This window comes from Giraffa tippelskirchi, chromosome 4 (genome assembly GCF_054371585.1).
Source record: "Giraffa tippelskirchi isolate mGirTip1 chromosome 4, T2T-mGirTip1v1.2.pri, whole genome shotgun sequence".
Taxonomy (NCBI): domain Eukaryota; kingdom Metazoa; phylum Chordata; class Mammalia; order Artiodactyla; family Giraffidae; genus Giraffa; species Giraffa tippelskirchi.
The window spans coordinates 148,296,270-148,321,869 of NC_137278.1; the positions used below are offsets into that span (position 1 = coordinate 148,296,270).

The following is a 25,600-nucleotide window of genomic DNA, read 5'->3' on the forward strand; positions in this document are numbered from 1 at the left end:
GGACAGTGTAGCCAAAAAAAGAGAAAACAACACTTCCTCAAACATTTTTCCCTGCTTCATAGTACCTCCTGTGTTAATTTCTGTGTTTGACACTGTCTTACAGATTGTCATTCAAAAATATGATGCAAGTGCAACAAAAATTGACTATGAAGTGAACTTGCAAGTCTCACAAAATATGTAGCATTTCATGAAATTGATAAAGATGATGGAAAACTATTCAAGCCATGAGCAGAGCCATAGACTGTGTCAATCAGTTCAACTAGCTATTAAAGTTGACAAGAACAAAAGGTCAAAGATACAAGATTTGACTAGAAGATACTCTTTCAAAAATGGATGAAATCTGGGATGTTTTGTAAAATGATTCAATTATAGAACAGCCAACATGAAGTGAAGATTATCATTCCATGTTTCAAATGATTTTGTCAAAAACATTTCTAAGAGTTAAAATATTTTATAAGTTAACTATAAGAAAGTAAGGGGTTTTTTGTAGTCTTAGCAAAAAATTTTAAGTTAAAAGTTCTAGTGAAACTACTTATGAAAATTTGGTCCCCCTTAAATAGATTTAAGTGACCTTCTGGTATCAGTTATGCACTCATAAATATCTGTTTCAAAGCATTAGTTGTCTGACTATTATATCTGTTCAACAATGTTAACACAGATTTAATTTCCTTTAACATCTGATGCCAATCTCTCCTTATTAATCATATTTTAATTCAATAATTTACTCTTTGTTTATCCTTCCAGTTGATTTTCTATAAATTCATTTAAAATCCCAAGATATTAATTTACTAGTAAAGTAATTGTGGTTTTGGACCATGAATTTTAAATCATTATAACTAGGCTCAAACACATCTTTATTAATCAAAATGGGAAGCATTACAATCAACCCATTTTTGCCAATGAGAAATAAGTTTATTTCTGTAGCATAAAAATCTGTGCTTCGGGATTCAGCGAACCCTTGGAAAGTATCTTCTGCTTCCTGCTGGTTGTGGAAGCATTTTCCCCCCAAAAAGTTGTTGAGATGCTTGAAGAAGTGGTAGTCAGTTGGTGAGAGGTCAGGTCTACAGTGAATGAGGCAGAACTTTGTAGCCCAATTAGTTCAACTTTTGAAGCACTGGTTGTGTGATGTGTGGTAGGGTGCTGTTGTGGAGAATTGGGTCCTTTTTGTTGACCAATGCTGGCTGCAGGTGTTGCAGTTTTGGTGTATCTCATTGATTTGCTGAGCATACTTCTCAGAGGTAATGGTTTCGCCAGGATTCAGAAAGCTGTAGTGGATCAGACAGTCTGCAGACCATCAAATAGTGACCATAACCTTTTTATGGTGCAAGTTTGGCTTTGGGCAGTGCTTTGGAGCTTCTTCTTGGTCCAATCACTGAGCGGTTTGGCACTGGTTGTTGTATAAAATCCACTTTCTGTTGCATGTCACAATCCGATTAAGAAATGGTTCGTTGTTGTTGCATAGAATAAAAGTAGATAACACTTCAAAGCAACATTTTTTTTGATTTTTGGTCAGCTCACAAAGTACGCATTTACTGAGCTTTTTCACCTTTCCAATTTGCATCAAATACTGAATGACTGTAGAATAGTAGATGTTGAATTCTTTGTTAACTTCTCTCAACTGGTCATTGTCAACTTCTGATGGCCAGCCACTGTACTCCTCATCTTCAAGGCTCTTATCTCCTTTGCTAAACTTGAACCACACTGCATTGTATGTTCATTAGCAGTTCCTGGGCCAAATGCATTGTTTATGTTGTGAGTTGTCTCCGGTGCTTTATGACACATTTTGAACTCAAATAAGAAAATCACTCAAATTTGCTTTTTGTCTTTTGCTTTTAGACATAATTTCCCTAGTCTAAAATAAATATAAAATAAACAGCAATAAGTCATTAGCAAAAAAACATGAGCAGTAAATGTGCAATCAAATGATGTATAAAATAAGCACATTTATTTTAATAATGTATTCCAGTACATTCTTAAATGGCACTGTTGAACAGCAAAGTTCAACAAGGCAAAACCGCAATTACTTTTGCACCCCCCCCCCAATCTATGGAAACCTTTACTGGAATTGCATTAAACTTCTTCACTACTTTAGGAGGAATTAGGGAGCCTATTTGCTATATTCAGTTGTTCTATCAAGGAAAGATGATTGTCTCCATTTATTTTCTTTGATCTGTTTTAGAAAAGTTTTCCTCACGTCTCATACATTACTTGTTGAATTAAACTGGAAAATTCTTAAAGAGATGGGAATACCAGACCACCTGACCTGCCTCCTGAGAAATCTGTATGCAGGTCAAGAAGCAACAGTTAGAACTGGACATGGAACAACAAACTGGTTCCAAATAGGGAAAGGAGTACGTCAAGGCTGTATATTGTCACCCTGCTTACTTAACTTATATGCCGAGTACATCATGAGAAATGCTGGGCTGGATGAAGCACAAGCTGGAATCAAGATTGCTGGGAGAAATATCAATAACCTCAGATATGCAGATGACACCACCCTTATGGCAGAAAGTGAAGAAGAACTAAAGAGTCTCTTGATGAAAGTGAAAGAGGAGAGTGAAAAGTTGGCTTAAAACTCCACATTCAGAAAACTAAGATCATGGCATCCGGTCCCATCACTTCATGGCAAATAGATGGGGAAACAATGGAAACAGTAACAGACTTTACTTTTTTGGGCTCCAAAATCACTGCAGATGGTGACTGCAGTCATGAAATTAAAAGATGCTTGTTCCTTGGAAGAAAAGTTATGACCAACCTAGAGAGCATATTAAGAATCAGAGACATTACTTTGCCAACAAAGGTCCATCTAGTCAAAGTTCTGGTTTTTCCAGTAATCATGTATAGATGTGAGAGTTGGACTATAAAGAAAGCTGAGTGCCGAAGAATTGATGCTTTTGAACTGTGGTGTTTGGAGAAGACTCTTGATAGTCCCTTGGACAGCAAGGAAACCCAACCAGTCAATCCCAAAGGAGATCAGTCCTGGCTGTTCATTGGAAGGACTGATGCTGAAGCTGAAACTCCAATACTTTGGCCACCTGATGCAAAGAACTGACTCATTGGAAAAGACCCTGATTCTAGGAAAGATCGAAGGCGGGAGGAGAAGGGGACGACAGAGGATGAGATGGTTGGATGGCATCGCTGACTCTATGGACATGAGTTTGGAGTAAGCTCCAGGAGCTGGTGATGGACAGGGAAGCCTGGCGTGCTGCAGTCCATGGGGTTGCAAAGAGTTGGACATGACTGAGCAGCTGAACTGAACTGATAAAAGTGTACCTATCAGTCAAATCACCGTCTAAAACAGAATATCCCCATTGAACATTCAATCACCAGTTCCAGGATTGGTATTGTTTTTTGTAAAAAAACATGAGTGATTTTCAAAGATGGGACCAATAATAAATAGCATAGCAGAACTGATTTCTAGCAAAATGATGGAGTAAGATGTTCTGAATAAACCTCCCAATGTAAAACATCTTTTTTAGTGGATTAAACATGAAAAACATCTTTTTAAAAGAATTACCGATCTGGCAATAAAGTAAGAGAAATCCTTAGAAGCCGAAAATGAAACAAAAGCAGAAAATCAAAGATAAAATCAGACGGGGGAGTCAGTGGTGACCAAGAGCACCTGCAGGTGCCTGGCAACAGCTGAATATACATTCCTCTTAAGTTCACATGGAACATTCTTCAGGACAGGATGTATGTATGCTAGGCCACAAAACAAGCTTCAAAAGCTAAGATAAAAGTATGCTATCCAAACACGTGGAATGAAATCAGAAATTAATAAAAAAAATAATTATGGAAAATTCACAAAACTATGGAAATGAAACAACAAATGGGTCATTGAAATAACCAATAAGTCAAAAAAGAAACCATAGGGAAGTTAGAATACTTCTGGATGAATGAAAATGAAGACACACTATGTATCAAAAGGTATAAAAGTCACAGCTAGAGGTTTCCTGTGGCTCAGTGGTAAAGAATCTGCCTGCAATGCTGGAGTCACGGGTTCAATCCCTGGGTCAGGAAGATCTCCTGGTGATGGAAACAGTAATCACTCCATTATTCTTGCCTGGGAAATCCCATGGACAGAGGAGGCTACAGTCCATGGGGTCACAAAAGAGTCAGACACAACTTAACAACTAAATGACAACAATGATGGGACACAGCTACTTAGTGCTTAGAAGGAAATGTATAGCTGTAAATGCTCGTATTAAGATAAGAAAGATCTCAAATCAATAATCTAAAATTCCACCTGAAGACAATGGAAAAATAAGAGCAAAATAAACCCAAAGCAAGTAGAAGGAAGGAAACAATAGACTGGAATGGAAATTAATGACACAGAGAATAGAAAAACAGACAACATCAACAAAGCAAAAGACAATTCTTTGAAAATATCAACAACATTGGTAAACTTGTAGCTAGACAGATAAGAAAAAAGGAAGTCTCAAATTATAAAAATCAGTAACAGAAGAGACATTACTACCAACATTACAGAAATAAAGAAGATTAAAAGGGAATACTATGAACAACTATTCCAGCAAATCATACAACAAATAAAATGTAAAAATTACTAGGACACAAACTACTGAAACTGACTCAAGAAGAAATTGAAAATCTGAACAGACATATCATAAGTGAAAAGATTGATTTTGTAATCAAAAAACTACTTGGAAGACCTAGGCCTGATGACTTCAATGGTGAGTTCTACCAAACATTTAAAAAATAATACCAGTTCTTCACTAACTCTTCCAAAACATAGGAGGGACCACTTTCCAACTCATTCTGAGACCAGTATTACCATGATGCCAAAATCAGACAAAAGACCTCACCAAAAAAAGATAACTACAGACCAAATATCTCTGTTAAATAAAGATACAAAAATTCTCAACAAAATATGAGCAAACCAAATTCAGGAATATGTAGAAAGGATTACACACCACGATCATGGCTTGAGTCTTATCCCAGGAATGCAAGGTTGCTTTAGCGTTTGAAAATTAATCCCTGTTATCAGTAAGGGACAAAATCATATGATCATCTCAATAGACACAGAGAAAGCATTTGACGAAATCCAACAACCCTTCATGATAAACAGTCAACGAAGTAGAAATATAATAGAAAGGCACTTCCTCAACTTGATAAAACAAAATATGTAAATACTTTGAGGTCAGTGAAATGAAGATACAACATACAGCTAACATTATATTTAACGGTAAGAGACTGAATGCTGCTGCTGCTGCTGCTAAGTCGCTTCAGTCGTGTCTGACTCTGTGCGACCCCATAGATGGCAGCCCACCAAGCTCCGTCGTCCCTAGGATACTCCAGGCAAGAATACTGGAGTGGGTTGCCATTTCCTTCTCCAGTGCATGAAAGGGAAAAGTGAAAGTGAAGTCGCTCAGTCGTGTCTGACTCTTAGCGACCCCAGGGACTGTAGCCTACCAGGCTCCTCCGTCCATGGGATTTTCCAGGCAAGAGTACTGGAGTGGGGTGCCACTGCCTTCTCCAAAGAGACTGAATGCTTTCCCTCTAATTTCAGGAACATGACGGGGCTATCTATTCTCACCATATCTAACCAACACTGTATTGGAAGTTTTAGCCAGGGCAAATTAAGCCAAAAAAGGTATCTAGGAAAACTAAAACTACCTTTATATGCAGATGATATGGTCTTATATATAGGAAATTCTAAGGATATCACTGAAACCTATTAGAACCAACAAACAAGTTCAACAAGGTGGCAGACCCCAAGATCAATATACAAAAATCAATTGCATTCCACATACGTGGCAATGAACAATCTAAGAAAGAATTTTTTAAAAATTCTACTTATAATAGCATCAAAAGCAATAAAATACCTAGCGATAAATTTAACAAAAGAAGCACAAAACTTATACCCTGAAAAATATGAAACACTGCTGAAAGAAATTAAAGATGTTCAATCAACGGAAAGACCATTTTCATGTTTTGGAACACTTAATATTATTAAGATAGTTACACTCCCCATTTTACATATTGATGTGCAGATTCCACGTAATCCCCATCAATATTTCAACTGACTTCTCTGAAATAACTGAAGCTGATCCTAAAATTCATAGGCAAATCAAGGGATCCAGAATAGCTAACACAGCATTGAAAAAGAAAACTATGACTCACACTTCCTGATTTCAAAACTTGTTACAAAACTATAGTAATCAAGATAGATACAAAAATGATACTGTGGTACTAGTACAAGAACAGATACACAGACCAGTGGAATAGAACTGAGAGTTCAGAAATAAACATTCACTTTTTTTTTTCCAATAGCATTGACTTTCATTCATTCATAAATTTGTGGGGGAGAGAGTGGTCTCCCCGTCCTATTCCTCTGCCATCTTAGCCCCGCTCCTCTCATTCATTCATCTTGTTAAGTCACCTGATCCGGTTTTCCCCTCAGTCAGTCTCTCCTATCAGGAAGCTTCCATAAGCCTCTTATCCTTCTCTATCAGAGGGCAGACAGACTGGAAACCACAATCACAGAAAACTAACCAATCTGATCACATGGACCACAGCCTTGTCTAACTCAATGAAACGATGAGCCATGCCGTGTAGGGCCACCCAAGACAGACGGGTCATGGTGGAGAGTTCTGAGAAAACGTGGCCCACTGGAGAAGGGAACGGCAAACTACTTCAGTACTCTTGCCTTGAGAACCCCATAAACAGTATGAAAAGGCGAAAACACAGGACACTGAAAGATGAACTCCCCAGGTTGGTAGGTGCCCAGTATGCTACTGGAGATCAGTGGAGAAATAACTCCAGAAAGAATGAAGAGATTGAACAAAAGCAAAAACAACACCCAGCTGTGGATATGACTGGTGATGGAAGTAAAGTCCAATGCTGTAAAGAGCAATATTGCATAGGAACCTGAAATGTTAGGTCTATTGATCAAGGCAAATTGCAAGTGGTCAAACAGGAGATGGCAAGAGTGAATGTTGACATTTTAGGAATCAGTGAACTAAAAGGGACTGGAATGAGTGAATTTAACTCAGATGACCATTATATCTACTACTGTGGGCAAGAATCCCTTAGAAGAAATGGAGTAGCCATCATAGTCAACAAGAGTCCGAAATGCAGCACTTGGATGCAATCTCAAAAATGACAGAATGATCTCTGTTTCCAAGGCGAATCATTCAATATCACAGTAATCCAAGTCTATGCCCCAACCAGTAATGCTGAAGAAGCTGAAGCTGAATGGTACTATGAAGACCTACAAGACCTTTTAGAACTAACACCCAAAAAAGATGTCCTTTTCATTATAGGGGACTGGAACGCAAAAGTAGGAAGTCAAGAAATACCTGGAGTAACAGGCAAATTTGGCCTTGGAGTACAGAATGAAGCAGGGCAAAGGATAGTAGTTTTGCCAAGAGAACACACTGATCATAGCAAACACCCTCTTCCAACAACACAAGAAAAGACTCGGCATATGGACATCACCAGACAGTCAATACCAAAATCAGATTGATTATATTCTTTGCAGCCAAAGATGGAGAAGCTCTATACAGTCAGCAAAAACAAGAACAGGAGCTGACTGTGGCTCAGATCATGAACCCCTTATTGCCAAATTCAGACTTAAATTGAAGAAAGTAGGGAAAACACTAGACCATTCAGGTATGACCTAAATCAAATCCCTTATGATTATACAGTGGAACTGAGAAATAGATTTAAGGGATTAGATCTGATTGACAGAGTGCCTGACGAACTATGGACAGAGGTTCGTGACATTGTACAGGAGGCAGGGATCAAGACCATCTCCAAGAAAAAGAAATGCAAAAAGGCAAAATGGTTGTCTGAGGAGGCCTTACAAATAGCTGTGAAAAAGAGAAGCGAAAGGCAAAGGAGAAAAGGAAAGCTATACCCATTTGAATGCAGAGTTCCAAAGAATAGCAAGGAGAGATAAGAAAGCCTTCCTCAGTGATCAATGCAAAGAACTAGAGGAAAACAATAGAATGGGAAAGACTAGAGATCTCTTCAAGAAAATTAGAGATACCAAGGGAACATTTCATGCAAAGATGGGCACAATAAAGGAGAGAAATCACACGGACCTAACAGAAGCAGAAGATATTAAGAAGAGATGGCAACAATACACAGAAGAACTGTACAAAAAAGATCTTCACGACCCGGATAATCATGATGGTGTGATCACTCACCTAGAGCCAGACATCCTGGGGGAAGTCAAGTGGGCCTTAGGAAGCATCCCTATGAACAAAGCTAGTGGAGGTGATGGAATTTCAGTTGAGCTATTTCAAATCCTAAAAGATGATGCTGTGGAAGTGCTGCACTCAATATGCCAGCAAATTGGGAAAACTCAGCGGTGGCCACAGGACTGGAAAAGGTCAGTTTTCATTCCAATCCCAAAGAAACGCAATGCCAAAGAATGCTCAAACTATTGCACAATTGTGCTCATCTCACATGCTAGTAAAGTAATACTCAAAATTCTCCAAGCCAGGCTTCAACAGTAAGTGATCCATGAACTTCCAGATGCTCAAGCTGGATTTAGAAAAGGCAGAGGAACCACAGATCAAATTACCAACATCCACTGGATCATCGAAAAAGCAAGAGAGTTCCAGAAAAACATCTATTTCTCCTTTATTGACTATGCCAAAGTCTTTGACTGTGTGGATCATTACAAACTATGGAAAATTCTTCAGGAGATGGAAATGCCAGACCACCTGACCTGCCTCTTGAGAAACCTGTATGCAGGTCAGGAAGCAACAGTTAGAACTGGACTTGGAACAACAGACTGGTTCCAAATCGGGAAAGGAGTATGTCAAGGCTGTATATTGTCACCCTGCTTATTTAACTGATATGCAGAGTACATCATGAGAAACACTGGGCTGGATGAAGCACAAGCTGGAATCAAGATTGCCGGGAGAAATATCAATAACCTCAGATATGCCGATGACACCACTCTTATGGCAGAAAGCGAAGAATTAAAGAGACTCTTTAATAATACAACAATACAGTATACTAATGCATATATATGGAATTTGAAAGATGGTAACGATAACCCTATATGCGAGACAGAATAAGAGACACAGATGCATAGAACAATTTTATGGACTCTGAGGGAGAAGGTGAGGGTGGGACGTTCTGGGAGAATAGCATTGAAACATGTATATTATCATATGTGAAACAGAACACCATTCCATGTTCGATGCATGAGACAAGGGCTCAGGGCCGGGGCAATGGGATGACCCAGAGGGATGGGATGGGGAGGGAGGTGGGTGGGGGGTCCAGGAAGGGGAACACATGTAAACCCATGGCTGATTCATGTCAATGTATGGCAAAAACTATTACAATATTGTAAAGTAATTAGTCCCCAACTAAAATAAATAAATTTATTAAAAAAAATAAATAAAGAGCCTCTTGATGAAAGTGAAAGAGGAGAAGTGAAAAAGTTGGCTTAAAACTCAACATTCAGAAAACTAAGATCATGGCATCTGGTCAAGGCAAATAGATGGGGAAACAATGTAAATAAACAGTGACAGACTTTATTTTTGGGGGCTCCAAAATCACTGCAGATGGTGATTGCAGCCATGAAATTAAAAGACGCTTGCTCATTGGAAGAAAAGTTATGATCAACCTAGAGAGCATATTAAAAAGCAGACATTACTTTGCCAACAAAGGTCTGTCTCGTCAAAGCTATGGTTTTTCCAGTAGTCATGTATGGATGTGAGAGTTGGACTATAAATAAAGCTGAGTGCTGAAGAACGGATGCTTTTGAACTGTGGTGTTGGAGAAGACTCCTGAGATTCCCTTCGACAGCAAGGAGATCCAACCAGTACATCCTAAAGGAAATCAGTCCCGAATATTCATTGGATGGACTGATGCTGAAGCTGAAACTCCAACTTTGGCCACCTGATGCGAAGAACTGACTCACTGGAAAAGACCCTGATACTGGGAAAGACTGAAGGTGGTAGGAGAAGGGGACGACAGAGGATGAGATGGTTTGATGGCATCACCGACTCAATGGACATGAGTTTGAATAAACTCCAGAAGTTGGTGATGGACAGGGAGGTCTGGTGTGCTGCAGTCCATGGGGTCGAAAGAGTCGGACATTACTGAGCGACTGAACTGAACTCAACTAAGTCACCTGACGTGGTATCTGTTGCACTTAAATGCTCATTAATGTAAATGGCTGAACAATCCATTTTAATGGATATTTAATCCACTAAAAAAACTCAGTATCTCATATAGGTAGTCACTTCAACATAGCGTCATGTCAACTCCCACAGCACAACAGTACTTTATTTTGTAAATTTTGACCCATTGTCACTTCCATGTTATAGTCTTTTCAGCTGTCAAGTGTGCAAGGTGAAGAAAAAATTTAGTTAGATGGGCGTACACCTGGGAAATTTCTTAAACTCCATATATACGTTTCAAAACTGCTGGGTTCCAAGTGCATCTTTGAACTCCTGGGTTGCCAGTATCATGTGCAACATACTAAAGCTACACTATCTGAATAGCTTATTGATTCTGTAGAAATCAAGTCAATCAATATGTCAACTTGTAACAGACTGCACACTTTTAACTGAACATGGCAAAATATTCACTGTCTTGAACTTTACATCATCATCTGATGTCAAACAATGAGGCAAATCCCAACAGTATATACAAAAAACAGCTTTGCATTTACAAAAGATTGTTTCCCATACTGATTAATCCAGGCAGCTAACTCATTGGTTTATGCAACTTTATTGAAGAAAAATAAATCAGTTACTAGCAGAGCTAATAGTTGATCACTCATCCATTGACAACTTGCATCATTTATTCTCTGCTATATTAAACAGTATATTGGAAGACAGATTAACTAATAACTCCAAGCCTCCTAACAATTTAAATGAAAATTATAAAATGTTTTGAGACCCTATTTTGGAATATAAAGGGTGTTTGACTTTCAATTTCCATTCTCTGTAGAACCAGAATCAGTCATTCCTTTATTGACATGCATCAAATACATCACATTTTCTCTTCTGCTGATACTATAAATTCAATACCAATTCTCCAGCCACATCAGTTATAAGCATAAAGTATATCATGTAACCTTAAATCTCTAACAGTGGAAGGCTTAAACAAGAATGGATGCTGCTAGAATAATGCTGCTTCCCTTGATGTGACAACTCAGCATCCATCTCCCTCCCTCTCAGATGATTCTTTAGCATGTAAGAGCAGTGAGGAATGGTTTTAGTCTCATAACCAAGTTAGAGTGAAGACACTGGCCACATAATACACATGCTCTATTTTTTAAAAAAATTCTGAATCTTGGGCAACTGTTCTCTTGTAGCTACTTTACAGTTTCTAAAAGCAGTTAGTGTCCAAAGCTGAAAGAACTTAAGTCTTCTCAGATGAGCATGTGAATGAATGGAGGGAGGTAAACAAAAAATAAAATAAAAAAAGATGAGGTCTGATAGGGGAGCAGCCAGATAAGAAAATCAAAAAAGGAAGAGTAATTTAAAGTTTACTCCAGTTATAATGCAGGTTATTCTGACTTTAAGGTAGCATCACACAGCATACTTCTGAGTCCATTCCTGAGATATTCTGTTGTACTTATCTCTGTTTTATAGATCCATGCAATCTCTGGCACTAGCGACGGGGGAGCCTGGTGGGCTGCCGTCTATGGGGTCACACAGAGTCGGACATGACTGAAGTGACTTAGCAGCAGCAGCAGCAGCAGGGAGTCATCTTGGTTTGGATCACATAGCAGTGAACAAATGGATAAAAGAACTTTAGGAATAGTTAAAGCAGGAGACCACTGTAATCTTAGAATATTGAGACAAATGCTGTCATTACTGTTAATATTTGGATGATAAATTCTTGTTGTAAATGCAACCTTAGGTGTTTTGAAGGGGTGGTCTGAAGGAAAATGAATACACCACCTTGATATGGGCTGTCATTAGGTCCCATAATTGTGGCTTGCCTATAGAACATATCATCCCCAACTGGACCTGCAGAACATTGTGCTGGAGGGTCACGGGCCAAATTACTAAGTTCCTTATTAATCTGTTTCAGCACCACAGTCTGTGCTTTTTATCTGGTTCCTTTATTGGTGTGTGCTCGAAGGTCCAGGCAAAACTCTTGATTATCCCAGTGGCTGGGAGGACTGTCTCTTCATCTTACACCGGCTCTACCAGACACAGGCACAGAGGGGCCGGGGACTCCCTCACACTGTGGACTCAGCCTCCTCCCCGTGGGGCAGCTGGTGCCTGCCCAGCCCTACAGGGCTCTAAACGCTCACTTTTACTGTCAAACCTAATTTTCAGCAAGAGTGACAAGATAATTCAAGAGGAGCAAAGAATAGTCTTTTCAACAAATGGTGCCAGGACATCCAAAACAGATACACATATATAACAATGAAGCTGGACCCCTACCTTCTCATTGTATATAAAACATAGCTCAAAATGGATCAATGACCTAAACATGACAGCAAAAATAATAAAACTCTTAGAAGAAAACAAATTATCATGATCTAGGACTACACAAAGTCTTAGGCAGCAAAACACAAGCAACAACAACAAAATAGTAAATTGAATTTCATCAAACATAAACATCTAGGCCCAGGGGAACAGAATTCCAGGCAGAACAAGTATGAAGGCCCGAAGGTAAGCTGTGTATCAGAGGAGTAGAAAGTAAACCAGAATGAGTGGAGAAAGTTGAGGCATGATAGGAGAAACAGTTGAAGAGATGGGCATAGTCCAGTATAGAGGGCCTTGAAGGCTATGATAAAATGCTGCTGCTGCTAAGTCGCTTCAGTCGTGTCCGACTCTGTGCGACCCCATAGACAGCAGCCCACCAGGTTCCCCCGTCCCTGGGATTCTCCAGGCAAGAACACTGGAGTGGGTTGCCATTTCCTTCTCCAATGCATGAAAGTGAAAAGTGAAAGTGAAGTTGCTCAGTCATGTCCGACTCTTCGTGACCCCACGGACTGCAGCCTACAAGGCTCCTCCGTCCATGGGATTTTCCAGGCAAGAGTACTGGAATGGGCTGCCATTGCCTTCTCCGCATGATAAAATATATGGATTTTATTTGAAATGCAGTGAGAATCATCGCAAGATTTTGTTTTAGGGAATGTCATGTTCTGATACATGTTTCTGAAGACAACTTTGATTCCTGCATGTCACATTAACTGTTGCTGGGAAGGGAACAAGGAAACCAGCTTAGGAAGCTTTTATAGCCATCCAGGTAAGACATAAATGATGGCATCAAGGGAATGGATAGATTGGAGATTAGATATGGAAGAGCTGAAAGGACTAACTAATTGAATGTGGTAATTGAGGAAAAAAGAGGAAATAAAGGATAACTCCTAGGTTTTCAGTTTAAGATATGTAATTTATGGAGAAAGGAAAGACTAGAAGAGTAAGTTTGGAGGCAGTTAAGCATGGAAATCAGTGTTTTGTTTTGGCATGTAAAAGGTGAAAAACCTTTAGTCATCCAAATGAAAATATCAAGGATCGAGCTGAAAAAACAAGTCTAGGCCTAGGGGAGAAGTCAAGGCTGGAGATAAAAATTTGCGTAATTTATTAGACCCAGGTAGGACTATATTGGAGAAGGAAATGGCAACCCACTCCAATATTCTTGCCTAGAGAATCCCATGGACAGAGGAGCCTGGCAGGCTACAGTCCATGGGTTGCAAGAGTTGGACACGTATTAGCAACTAAACCATAAAACAGGACTATCTAGAGCAAATACCTAGATAGAGAATAGCAGAGGAGCTTAGACTATGGCCCAGAGCACTGCAAAATTAAAAAGACTGAGTAAAGGGGATGGAGCTGGCAGAGGAGACTGAAAAAGAGTAACAAGTAGGAGAAAGAAAACAGTAACAGAATTGTGGTGTGTGAAAGGATACTCAGAAATATTTAGTTAGTTACTTGTATGCAAATTTAGTCACATCAGGTAGACAATCAAAAATTTATCAAAGCAAAAAAGACAAAAAAATGTGCAAGAGGTGGGAAAAGGCAGGGGAAAAATTGCAGTTTAGAAACAGCAAGTCTTGTTTATATAGTTTTTTAATAAACTGATTAGTTGGCAGCTAGAAAAAGGTTAGTCTGAACAGACTGTCTTTGAGCAAGCTGACTTTATCATCAAAGAAAACTGTTTCAGTTTATGGCTTTGCCAGAGCCTTGACAGCGACGCTGTAGAATACCCGACAGGCTTTCTTTGTGTGATTTTTCAGTCTAGTCCCTTAGTTGTAAATCATTTCCTCATTAGTTGTAAATCATTTCCTCATCAGGAGTACTCAAGTGTCATGGAAAAAAAGAGGGGAAAAGTATTAAGTGTTTCAAAAAGAATATGGAAGCCAAAAATCATAATCAGAAGGTGCAAATAAATCTCACAAAGGGTACTTTTACATCAATGGTTCTCAAACTTGAGTATGCCACCAGCATCATCTGGAGAATTTATTAAAACAGAGTGAGTGAAAGTCGCTCAGTTGTGTTCAACTCTTTGCGACCCAAATTCTCCAGGCCAGAATACTGAAGTGGGTAGCCTTTCCCTTCTTCAGGGGATCTTCCTAACCCAGGGATCAAACCCAGGCTCCTTCATTGCAGGCAGATTCTTTACCAGCTGAGCCACAAGGGAAGCCCTTAAAACAGAGTACCAGGCCCCAACTCAAAATTTCTGATTCAGTAAGTCTAGAGTGGGGCCCCAAATCCGCTTGGACTAACATGTTCCCAGGGAATGTTTTATACTGCTAATTGAAGAACCATATTTCTTGAGTCTCAATGACCTAGGAAACTTGAATGCGTGCAGCTGGAAACATGTCCAAGAAGAAATGTTCATAACTACTTTGCTTATAATAATAAAAAAACTAAAAATAATCTAAACGTCCACAGTTGAATGGATAAATCATGGTATGCATTTTGTAATAGAATACTATATAGCCATGATGATGAGTGATAGCTACATGCATCTATACAGATGAATCTCAAAAACGAAGTTGAGCAAAAAAAGTCACTAAAGTATACATATAATTTGATTCTATTCACAGAAAAGCCAAAAGCAGGAAATGCTGTACTTATAGAAACACAAAAACATGTGGTAAAATTATAATGAAAAATAAAGATTTATTGATACAAAATTCAGATAGTTGTCATCTGGAAGTTAGGAAAGAAAGAGAAGCATCAAAGACACTGAGGCACTTCAAAGTTAATGTTCTATTTTTTAAATGATGTTGTACTTCAAAATGTAAGTAAAATATACACTTCCTAAGTGAAAGTCAAAGTGTTAAGTCACTTGGTCATGTCTGACTCTTTGTGACCCCATGGACTGGAGCCTGCCAGGCTCCTCTGTCCATGAGGATTTCCCAGGCAAGAATACTGGAGTGGGTAGCCATTTCCTTCTCCAAGAGACCTTCCCAATCCAGGGATCGAACCCACATCTCCTGCATTGCAGGCAGATTCTTTACCATCTGAGCCACCAGGGAAGCTTTCATATATATTCTAGTATGTGTGAATTACTTTGTAATAAAAATTTTTAAGTAAAATGGGAGGTAATGGTCAGCTGTATTACATGGTGCTGAGTTCAAGAAAGGTGAGGACATAGAAATGACTCTAGAATTCGGCAAAAGGAAGTTTGTGGTGATCTCTAAAGAGTGATTTCAGAGGGTAATAAGGACAGAAGCCAAACTAGAACAGACTAATGAATACTAGAACACAAGACAGAAACTGCCAAAAACATAAGACAAGTTAAATCAAATACTTCAGGAATGCACATGATAGAAATTAGTTCCAACCCAAGGGCAATCAATAACACTTCCTGGAAGAGGAGCAACATTTGCGTATATAGAAGAAGGAAATGAAGCATGTTTCAGGCAAAAAGAATAGCAACAATGCCAGTAAAGCCAGAATCAAGCAAAAGTTAAGTATAAAGGGGAAGGGCAAGCAGTGCAGTTTAGCTGTAGCACAGTGGCTGGATGAGTACTAGGATTTAGCTAGAAACGTACAGGTTGTCTAAACTGGCACTGTCAACGTGGTAATCACTGGCTACATGTAGCTACTGAGCACTTAGAATGTGGCTGGGACAACTGAAGAACTGAAGTTTTTAATTTGAATTAATGTAAATTTAACAACTGATACCTGATTTGGTTATAGGAACATTTTTAAGTCTATTTGGAAGAAAATGGGTGTATGAATCAACTTTTCAAACTGCAGATTTTATGAAACCTAAATATAGATCAAACATTTTCAGTGAAAATGTAGCATCTGAAAGATAGGCTATAAATAAGGTGACCATCTGTACAAGTTTTAGTACTGTAAGTCATACAACACAGGGTCACCCTAGCTGTAAACGTAATCTATATTCTAGATGTCAAAGCATGTAAAAAATCATTAATAAAATCTTTTGTTACATATTGAGATCATAATATCCTGGATATATAAGGTTAAATAAAATGTATTAAGATTAATCTCACCTGTTTAATTTCTACAACGTGGCCATCAGAAATTTTAAAATTATACATGGCTGACATTACATTAAGTATTGTACAGCACTGGTCTAGAGAAAGACAGGCCAACTTGAGCTTTAGCTATTACTCAGTAGTAAATAAAGTTACTGAAATGCCAAAATATCCACACTAATTTTTAAGTAAAAGGAAGTATTGTAGCACTTGGAACTATTAAACTAAAACTGCCCTTTCAAGTTACGTTTTTTAATTAACTCAATAAATCAAAAGGAGAAACGAAGTCACCAAGGGAAAAAAATGGTTTCCAGCCCTATAAAACCTGACTAGCTTACAAAGGCTTTATAAGGGTACAATATAAAGCAACAAACGAGTTCCTGGTCATGAGTGCGTGGCAAACCATTTACAAACAATCCTATTTAAAAACCAGCTTTTGTATTTATTCCTTCTTTCAATAGTCATAGGTTTACAGATATATTCAACATCTCATTTTCTACAATCAGGAAAATTTCCAATCAATCTTAGACAATCATAGACAATGCTAGAACCTTGTGGAAGTTAACAGTTCTATTTTTTGGAGAGAGTCTCAAAAAAGGGGTGATAGATTGTCCCTATCACCTTTCCTCCAACAATATCCTACACTAGAAAAAGAAAAGTCAGAAGGACTATTTAGCCTAACTCTTGCAATTCTGCTGAGTCTTACCTAGTATCCCGACTAGCATCCAGCTCCCCTCCCCCCATCCCCATTCATAATTAGGGAATGTCAACACCATCTAACCAGTTGCCCAAGCTCGAAATATGAGTCATACCAAATTTCTCTTTCAACATCACCCCATTCAAAGACCTCTTCAAATTCGACCCTCTTAATTTGTTTCAGAATTTTAATATCTCACCCCAACACAGAAGGGTCAAATAGCTATATATGGCAGAATTGTGATTAAACTAAATTTCTGTCTTTATAGGGACTCTCTCTCTCTGAGTCATCTAATTCACCTCTGTGGTTTTAACTCCCAAATTGTATGTACCTCCAGCTCAGATTTTTCTCAGAACACCTCAGAATTGAAAATCTCATCACCTACCAGGGATATCTACCTGGATATTCCATAGGCATCCCAATTTCAACATATCCAAAAATTCAATAAATCATCTTTCCCATCCAATTTCTCACTTAATCACCTATTCTCCAAATATTGGATTAGAAGTCCTATATTAGAAAATTGGACATCAATTTCTCTCTCAATATCCAATTAATTAAGTCCTTCCCATTTTCTCTCTTGGATATTTTTCAAATCCCTTCTCCATTTTTCAGCCCAACAAATCCTCACCTGATCTCCCTTCAACAACCTTCATCCAAATTCAGAATATAACCTACGTGTTCCATGAACTGATCATCACCTACCTTTCATGTCTCTATATATTGTCTTGCACTCGGTAATTCAACCGTGAGAAACTGTGTGTAGTTTACACATGCACTAGGTTGTTTCTCCTCAATCTTTTTCATGTGTTCTCTGTGACTTGTTCAGTTGCTCAGTTGTGTCCGACTCTGCGATCCCATGGAATGCAGCATGCCAGGCTTCCCTTTCACCATTTCCCAGAGTTTGCTCAAATTCATGTCCATTGAGTCAGTGATGCCATCCAACCATTTCATCCTCTGTCGCCCCCTTCTCCTCCTGCCTTCGATCTTTCCCAGCATAAGGGTCTTTTCCAATGAGTTGACTCTTTGCATCAGGTAGCCAAAGTATTGGAGCTTCAGCTTCAGCATCAGTCCTTCCAATGAATATTCAGGAATTATTTCCTTTAGGATTGACTGGTTTGTATAACTGAATCATTTTGCTGTACACCTGAAACACAATGATGTAAATCAACTATAATTTAAAAAATTGAACAATTTTTGCCTCTTTTAGTTGCTGCTTTCTTATCTCTGGGCCAGCTATCTTTTTAGTAAAATTCCTAAGCCAAATAAATTTTGAATTTGTTGTATAATGATGTATAATAAAGAGTGATATATAATCATTGTTGTTGAATATTCAGGGCTGATTTCCTTTAGGATTGACTGGTTTGATCTTCTTGCAGTCCAAGGAAGAGTCTTCCCCAACACCACAGTTCAAAAGCATCAATTCTTCGGCACTCAGTCTTCTTTACGGTCCAACTCTCACATCCATACATGACTACTGGAAAAACCATAGCTTTCACTATACGGATCTTTCTATACCTAGATGGCCTTCTTTCCAATTTTAAGGAGCATGTGTAGGTCTCCAATGTCCACCCATGCAACAAACAGCAAACCTAAAGTACTCAGGTTCTACTGATTTTAAAGTCTAAGAATCAACAAAATGAGTCTATCCTGCTGCCCCAAGCAGAGGTTCTTAGGTATAGAAATCTACCATCAGGATGTATTTCTAGTCATAAAGTTTCTCCAGTGAGACTTAAAGGGAGTAGCTAGTCATGCTCACTAGACCAGTAGAATGAGTATTATGGACAGTTTCTTTAGACCACAACTAATGGTTTCTAATTTTCAATTAAATACCTGTTCTTGAACATCCTTTCCAAAAGAGTGGCTGCCAAAATTCTGCTTGATTTAGCATTCTTTGTTGAGTCATCTAAAGAAGTGACTTGATGAGATAAGTCTAGGGAAAAAGGGTGAAGCCACCACATAGGTGACCTATAGTAACGTTATGTCACCAGGAGCAAGGAATGAAAATTGTAAGGTCAATCTGATTAAAGGAAATGTTCTGGCATATGATACTTCAAGACATTGTTCACTTGGAAATTACAACTTGTCATCCGAACAGTGAACAGCACACAAAGAAAATATAACAAAGTTCAATAACAGGCTTCAATATTCACAGGACATTCAAGAATCTGCAGACCAATGAGCATGAAAATGGATTTTGTAGTAACTCAGGTTCCACACATTAATTTTTATGAGCTCATCACAAGAATAGAAGCTTCCCTGAGAGCTCAGGGGAAAAGAGACTTATCACTGTATCTATACTAATTAAAAAGTGTCTAATGTTATTAATACTTCATCTGTCCTGGTATCTTCTCCATCTACTAAGATGCATAAGGTACCTCTCTATACTCCCAGAATTTATTCTGCTTTCTTCTCTGATTATATTTTCAACACTACCTTTTAAGTAAGCTGTCTATGTTCTTCCTCTAGATTATGACCATCTTGAAGATTGTGTCATGTCTTTTTCATCTTTGCACTCCTAACAAGTAACAGTGCCTGATATTTGTTAGCAATCAATAAAACTCTACCAACTAAGTCTTCTTTTTACTTGATTAAACTATCTAAAAATCTAAACCAATGCTACTCAAAGCAGCAAGACCACAAACTGTTTATTTATGATAAGGCATCTGAGCCAGAATGTGTGAAAGAATGGCTTCCTTTTTTGAGCAAGTCTTGCTATGAAAAAATGTTTAGCTAAACTAAGCAGTGCTATCTGATCTATATTCTTGCCCCACTTTGAGCCAAACACTTGAAAGTTAGACAAAGATATTTTCATAAAGAAAATTAACTTTCATCCACTTTTATAGCATATGCATATTTACAAATACCCAAAAAGATTAAAAATAAAGGGATCTACTTTCACTGGTTAAAAAAATAAAATAAAGACACAGAGCACTTTAAAAGTTTTTTTTTAAAAGCCAAGACACATTAAAAAAAAACCTAATAAATTTTTAATTAGAATTTTTTTCCTTTTTTTAAACAGGACAAGTAACAGATTACATCAAACTTCAGAACTTCTCAAATATCTAGTTATTATACACATTCCCATCTGTCTTGCAGGGAGGGATCTTGGTCGGCTTAACAGTTTCAGGTAAAATAAGCTGCATCATAGTATATATTACAATAATAAGTGTACAATGCTTACATGGAATATGTTTTAGAAGCAAGAAAAAGATGCATATGCATCAAAAGGCGACCTCTTAAAATGCCACAACTATTTTTTTACATTCACTCTTGTAACAGGTCACAAGATAGGGTCACTAAGCTCAGATAAATCACTGTGATGCACATAAAATACAGAAAGATTGGTTATTTTATATATTATATATATATTTATATTTTCACACGTTAGCATCTGAGACATAAACTGAGAATTTAAAATTTATTCTCTTCAGATAACAAATCATTTTTTATTCTTCATAAACATGGTGCCCACAAAAGCACATAGGTAAGGCACAATAAGGTTTTCTGTTACAGAACAGTGTGCATCATGTTTACTTAACCAGGAAACGTGCATTAACTGTGCAAGTTCATGCTGCAAACCTAACACATATACAATTTTAAATAAAAGCAAACTGAGCTTTAAACAAAATCAGAATTGGTACAGTTTCAGCTATTTCACATATTCATTTGGACTGACAATGATATATCAACAGGTTATTTTTAAAAAGCCAATTACTACATTACAAGTAAACTTTGCTCCATAACTATTTTAATCTGAAATCATAAACCATAATAAAGTAACTTTACTGAAACAAAGTAAATACCCAGGCACAAAGTGACCATCACTCGTGCATTTAATATACTGCGAACTTTCATGACCCAAAATTGCAAACGGAATTTTTCAAATACACATTTTGCTGCGACAATGTGCCCTGCTTTAAACTTGACATACAACAGGGAAGCTAACATTTCATTAAATTATAAATAGATTGGGAAAATGACTTAATCCCAATGGTACTATGTCATAGCCCTAGTATTTATAATAAATACAGCTTTTCACAAAATACTTCCCCAATACCTGCCAATTGCTTTTTTATTGCTCACATAAATTTGCATCTATTACAACTGATATTGGAACTTTCACACAAAATCATACTCAGACATTTTTATATAAAACCTATAAAAGTTATTTTAAACTTCTATCTAATACTTCCAGGTGTTTGGCTGTTTGATCGGTATGATAGTACAGCCATATGTATATATGTGTGTGTATATATACACATATACACATACACATATATATATATACAAACACACATATATACACATATATATATATATACACACATTAGATTATGAATAAAATAGGAAGCTTATTTTACTGCTTTAATGCAGACATCCTCACAAAACAGACTACTTTGGCCATCACCAGCATTTATACATATATACAAAAGCCAGTTTAAGTACATGTACACCCACTTACACTTTTATGTAACCACTAAACCCAAATTGATTTTCCCATATTCCAGCTGCAGCAAATGAATCTCTTACAAGCAATAGAAACCTAAGGTTAAACTGGGAAATTAACAGTTTTACCACATTAGCCTGTAAGGAACTATTTAGGTGACTGTATACAAAAATTCATATCAGTTTACAGGGAATTATAGAAAAACAAGAAGTCTTTTCCCATGCTTTTGTGTCGTTATTCAAACACTTCTTGGTGCAAAAATACAACCATTACATCTGAAAATGCTTAATAAGGTCAATGGTTCCTCATGCAAAACTTTTAAGTGCATTGGCTTAACTGAACTCCAAAAATTGAACAAAACAATTACTCTATCTACTCAGCATTGCTGCCTCACTGCTAAGTCCCTTTGGAAACTTAAGATTTCTGGAACGTTCAAATAGAGCTGTATTCAATAAAAATATTACATACAAAAAGCATTTAAAAAGGGAGACAGGAAGCCAAACAGGAATTTCCTACTGTAAAGAACAGTCTTAGGAGTGGAAGAAAGTCTTTTCAGGAACCTCCTTGAGAATTGGCTAGGCCAGTCCGAAGACGAAGATGAGACATAGAGTTCATATGTTTATTTGATGGCTTCAAGGGAGTGTTGCAAGTAAGAGCCTGGGGAAAGCGATGGTGATATCTATCTAGTCGTAAATATTTTACTGTAACCAATTTCCCTGTTGTAAGATAAAAATAATATTTTAGATCTGTAAGAATGTGCTCAATATTAATAGAAAACAAACTGTGGTAAAAGATAAATGAACACAAATAAAATAACCTAAAATTATTACCCTACAAATGATAACCTAAGATTCTTTAATTTAAAATCTCGTAGAATTTAACAGTAAGCCATAATTTATCTTTTCAAAATGTTTGTAGTATTCAAATTTCTTACCATCAAACCAAGAGCCATGCAATGCCTTAAAAGCTTTCCCAGCATATTCTGGAGACAGACATTTAACATATACACAACCCTGTAATATTTTAAAAAGAAAACAAAAAGGAAGAAAGAAAGTCTTAGTTTAGCAGCAACAATTCAAATGTAGAAATCAATAGTGAAAGTTACTTTACCTCACGAGAGTTCTTGTCTACTGCAATGTGAACAATGCCATCATTATCACTGCATTTTTCTAAAATCGCTTCTTGAATTGCCAAATGCCACTGATCCCCTATTTCCCTAAAAAATTAATGAAAACAAAAATCAACAGCCATATTCCTACTCAGAAAGAAGTCTCTTCAATGAGTGTGTGCTAAGTTGCTTCAGTTGTGTCCGACTCTGCAACCCCATGGACTGTAGCCTGGCAGGCTCCTCTGTCCATGGGATTCTCCAGGCAAGAATACTGGAGTGGATTGCCATGCCCTCCTCCAGGGGATCTTTCTGACCCAGGGATTGACTGTGTCTTCTTATGTCTCCTGCACTGGCAGATGGGTTCTTTGCATCACCATATATCTAACTAGAATCAGGACAGCTTAAAAACCATATATTGTAAAAAAAAAAAAAAAAAAAACTAATAGTATATAAATGCTTGTTACTAGCAGTAGGTAGATTTTAAAATGTTAGCATTCAGAAGTCCCAGCTATGTTCTCACTTGGCAGTGTAAGAATGTACAAGCTGAGGCACTGAAGGATCAGCCTACCATAGCAAGGTAAATGTGTTTTCAATTTTATGTTTAAAATCCTATGCACTCACAGTCATTTCTCTTTTCTATCTAAACAAGTGTTAATAAACACTTCAATGTAAACTTGTAAAAGTTAAGTATTATTTTTTAATGACATTTTCAAATTCCTAACTTAAGGAAAACTCTTAGTAAATATTATATTCTGAGCTGTTTTTTCCCCAAAATATTAGAAACTTCACATAGGACAAACATTTTGCAAAAATAAGTCACTTTACTATTATGAAAGAGGTTCTGCTATAGTAACATACCTTTGTCTTTCTTGTGAGATACAGATGGTGGGGTAGAGGAAAAGGCCATTACACTTCAAATCATAAATTTTCATCTCAGGTAATAAATACTGGACTGGCATAGATCTCCTAATCTCTAAGGTGTGAGGTACGACTCCCATAGAGGGATCACTAGACTGTTGTTTCTACCTCTGCAAAATGAAGCGGGTGTGTGTCTATGTCTGTATGCTGACAGTGCTTTGTCACATTAACAATTTCGCTGTTAGTCTACCATATCAACTACTTCTTGAAATAAATGAGTTATCAGATGGGAATTATGCATATTTTATATATAATACAATTTCCACTATCAGCTTTTTGTAAAAAACAGAATTTGACTGGATAAGCAGTCAAACTGGACTGATAAGCAGTCACCTCTAGGAAGCAAATTCTAAAGATTGTTACAGCTTATATGTAAAATATTATAGATTTTAAAGAAATAACTTTTGACTATACTATTTTCTGGAATGCACATGCAATTACATAGAAAAGTTTCTCAAATGGTAGATGGACATAAAAGTTCCTCAAATATTGCAATGACAGGTAGACAAATCTTATAGAAAGGATGGTATGTACATCTTTTGTAGAAAAGTTTTTATAATAAGGGTTTGGAAATTTTAAGACAGCAGATATTTTTATTTATATTGCCTACAGAGGCAAACAGTGGTGGCAAACATGACACACATTTAATAAAGGATACTGTTGTTTATCATATCTGTCATTAATCTTATTCAGTTCAGTTCAGTTCAGTCGCTCAGTCGTGTCCGACTCTTTGCGACCCCATGAATTGCAGCACGCCAGGCCTCTCTGTCCATCACCAACTCCCGGAGTCTACCCAAACCCATGTCCATCGAGTCAGTGATGCCATCCAACCATCTCATCCTCTGTCGTCCCCTTCTCCTCCCGCCCCCAATCCTACCCAGCATTAGGGTTTTTTCCAATGAGTCAACCCTTCACATGAGGTGCCCAAAGTATTGGAGTTTCAGCTTCAACATCAGACCTTCCAATGAACACCCAAGATTGATCTCTTTTAGGAGATCAATCTTATTCAAGCATCTGTCTTCTATAGGGATTCACAGTAAATACAAAGATTTAAAAAAGTTTTTCAAATCATTATACACCTGTGTCTTTTGGGAAAACTTTGTTTCAAATTTAGAAAGTAGAATTGGGAAAAACGTAACATTTTGGTAGTTAAGAAGTAAAAGAGATTTTTCAATTATAGACACAGCATTATAAGAGTATCATGTATTTTTCAGCCAAATATTTAAAAAATTGCATGTACCTTTTGTCATAATACTTACATAACTGGATCAAACATATTTCGAATCTTCAGACACGGCGTCAAACTATTTGGTGGTGAATTTCTTCTATCTAAATGAAATGCTATAAAAAACAAATTAGTTTTACTATTTTCCACTGTTCCATTTTATTGAAAGGTATTCAATCACTCAGTTTATTCAAAAAATATTCATTGCATGCTTTTACTAAGAGCTAGATCCTTGGATCAAGGTGAATAAGACAGACACAGTCACAAGACAGACACAGAGTCACTGATCTCACACTTTACAGTGAGGGAGACAGATGAAAAACAGTATGACCAAAGAAATGATAACTGTGGCAAATTCTAAGAAAGAAGGGTATAGAAAGCTGTCAACATACTTAAGCCCATCTGTGAATATCAGATAACACTGAAGAGGGTGTACCTACGGTTGATACTTGTTGATGTATAACAGAAAACCACAAAACTCTGTAAAGCAATTATCTTTCAATTAAAAAAGAAAAAAAAATATTTACGCTGAAACCTAAAGAATAAATAAACATAGGCAGAATAAAGAGAGGTGTAAAGGACATCTAAAGCAAAGGTGACAGCTTATACAAAGCCCAAGGCAAGAAGGAACTTGATATATTCAAATAACTAAAAGACAGCCACCGTGACGAGAGCTGGAACAACAGAAAGATAAACATGAAGATGATGTTGGATTATGGAGGACTATGTAAGCCACATTAAAGCACTTGGACATTACCATAAGAGCAATGGGAATCCACTCCAACGTT

At 37.3% G+C, this 25,600-nt stretch overlaps 1 protein-coding gene and 1 pseudogene across 6 annotated transcripts in view; both read right to left on the reverse strand.

Annotated features, from left to right (window-relative positions):
• Positions 1-833: 833 nt before the first annotated feature.
• LEMD3 (LEM domain containing 3) overlaps positions 834-25,600 on the reverse strand; it is a 91,919-nt gene continuing 67,152 nt past the window's right edge. For 2 of the 6 annotated variants that reach the window (XM_081588847.1, XM_081588846.1), the window contains exons 10-13: positions 24,847-24,928; positions 22,672-22,777; positions 22,496-22,574; positions 20,519-22,277 (exon numbers count right to left, since the gene is read on the reverse strand). In XM_081588847.1, the coding sequence (XP_081444973.1) occupies positions 22,114-22,277; positions 22,496-22,574; positions 22,672-22,777; positions 24,847-24,928 (431 nt within the window). In that variant the 3' untranslated portion in view covers positions 20,519-22,113. Of the gene's footprint in view, positions 1,853-16,835; positions 18,259-20,518; positions 22,278-22,495; positions 22,575-22,671; positions 22,778-24,846; positions 24,929-25,600 lie in introns of those variants that run through there. The other 4 variants (XR_014081878.1, XR_014081879.1, XM_081588848.1 and 1 more) reach the window with 4 other exon arrangements.
• On the reverse strand, positions 11,475-12,042 carry LOC145545127 (ubiquitin-conjugating enzyme E2 D3-like; annotated as a pseudogene).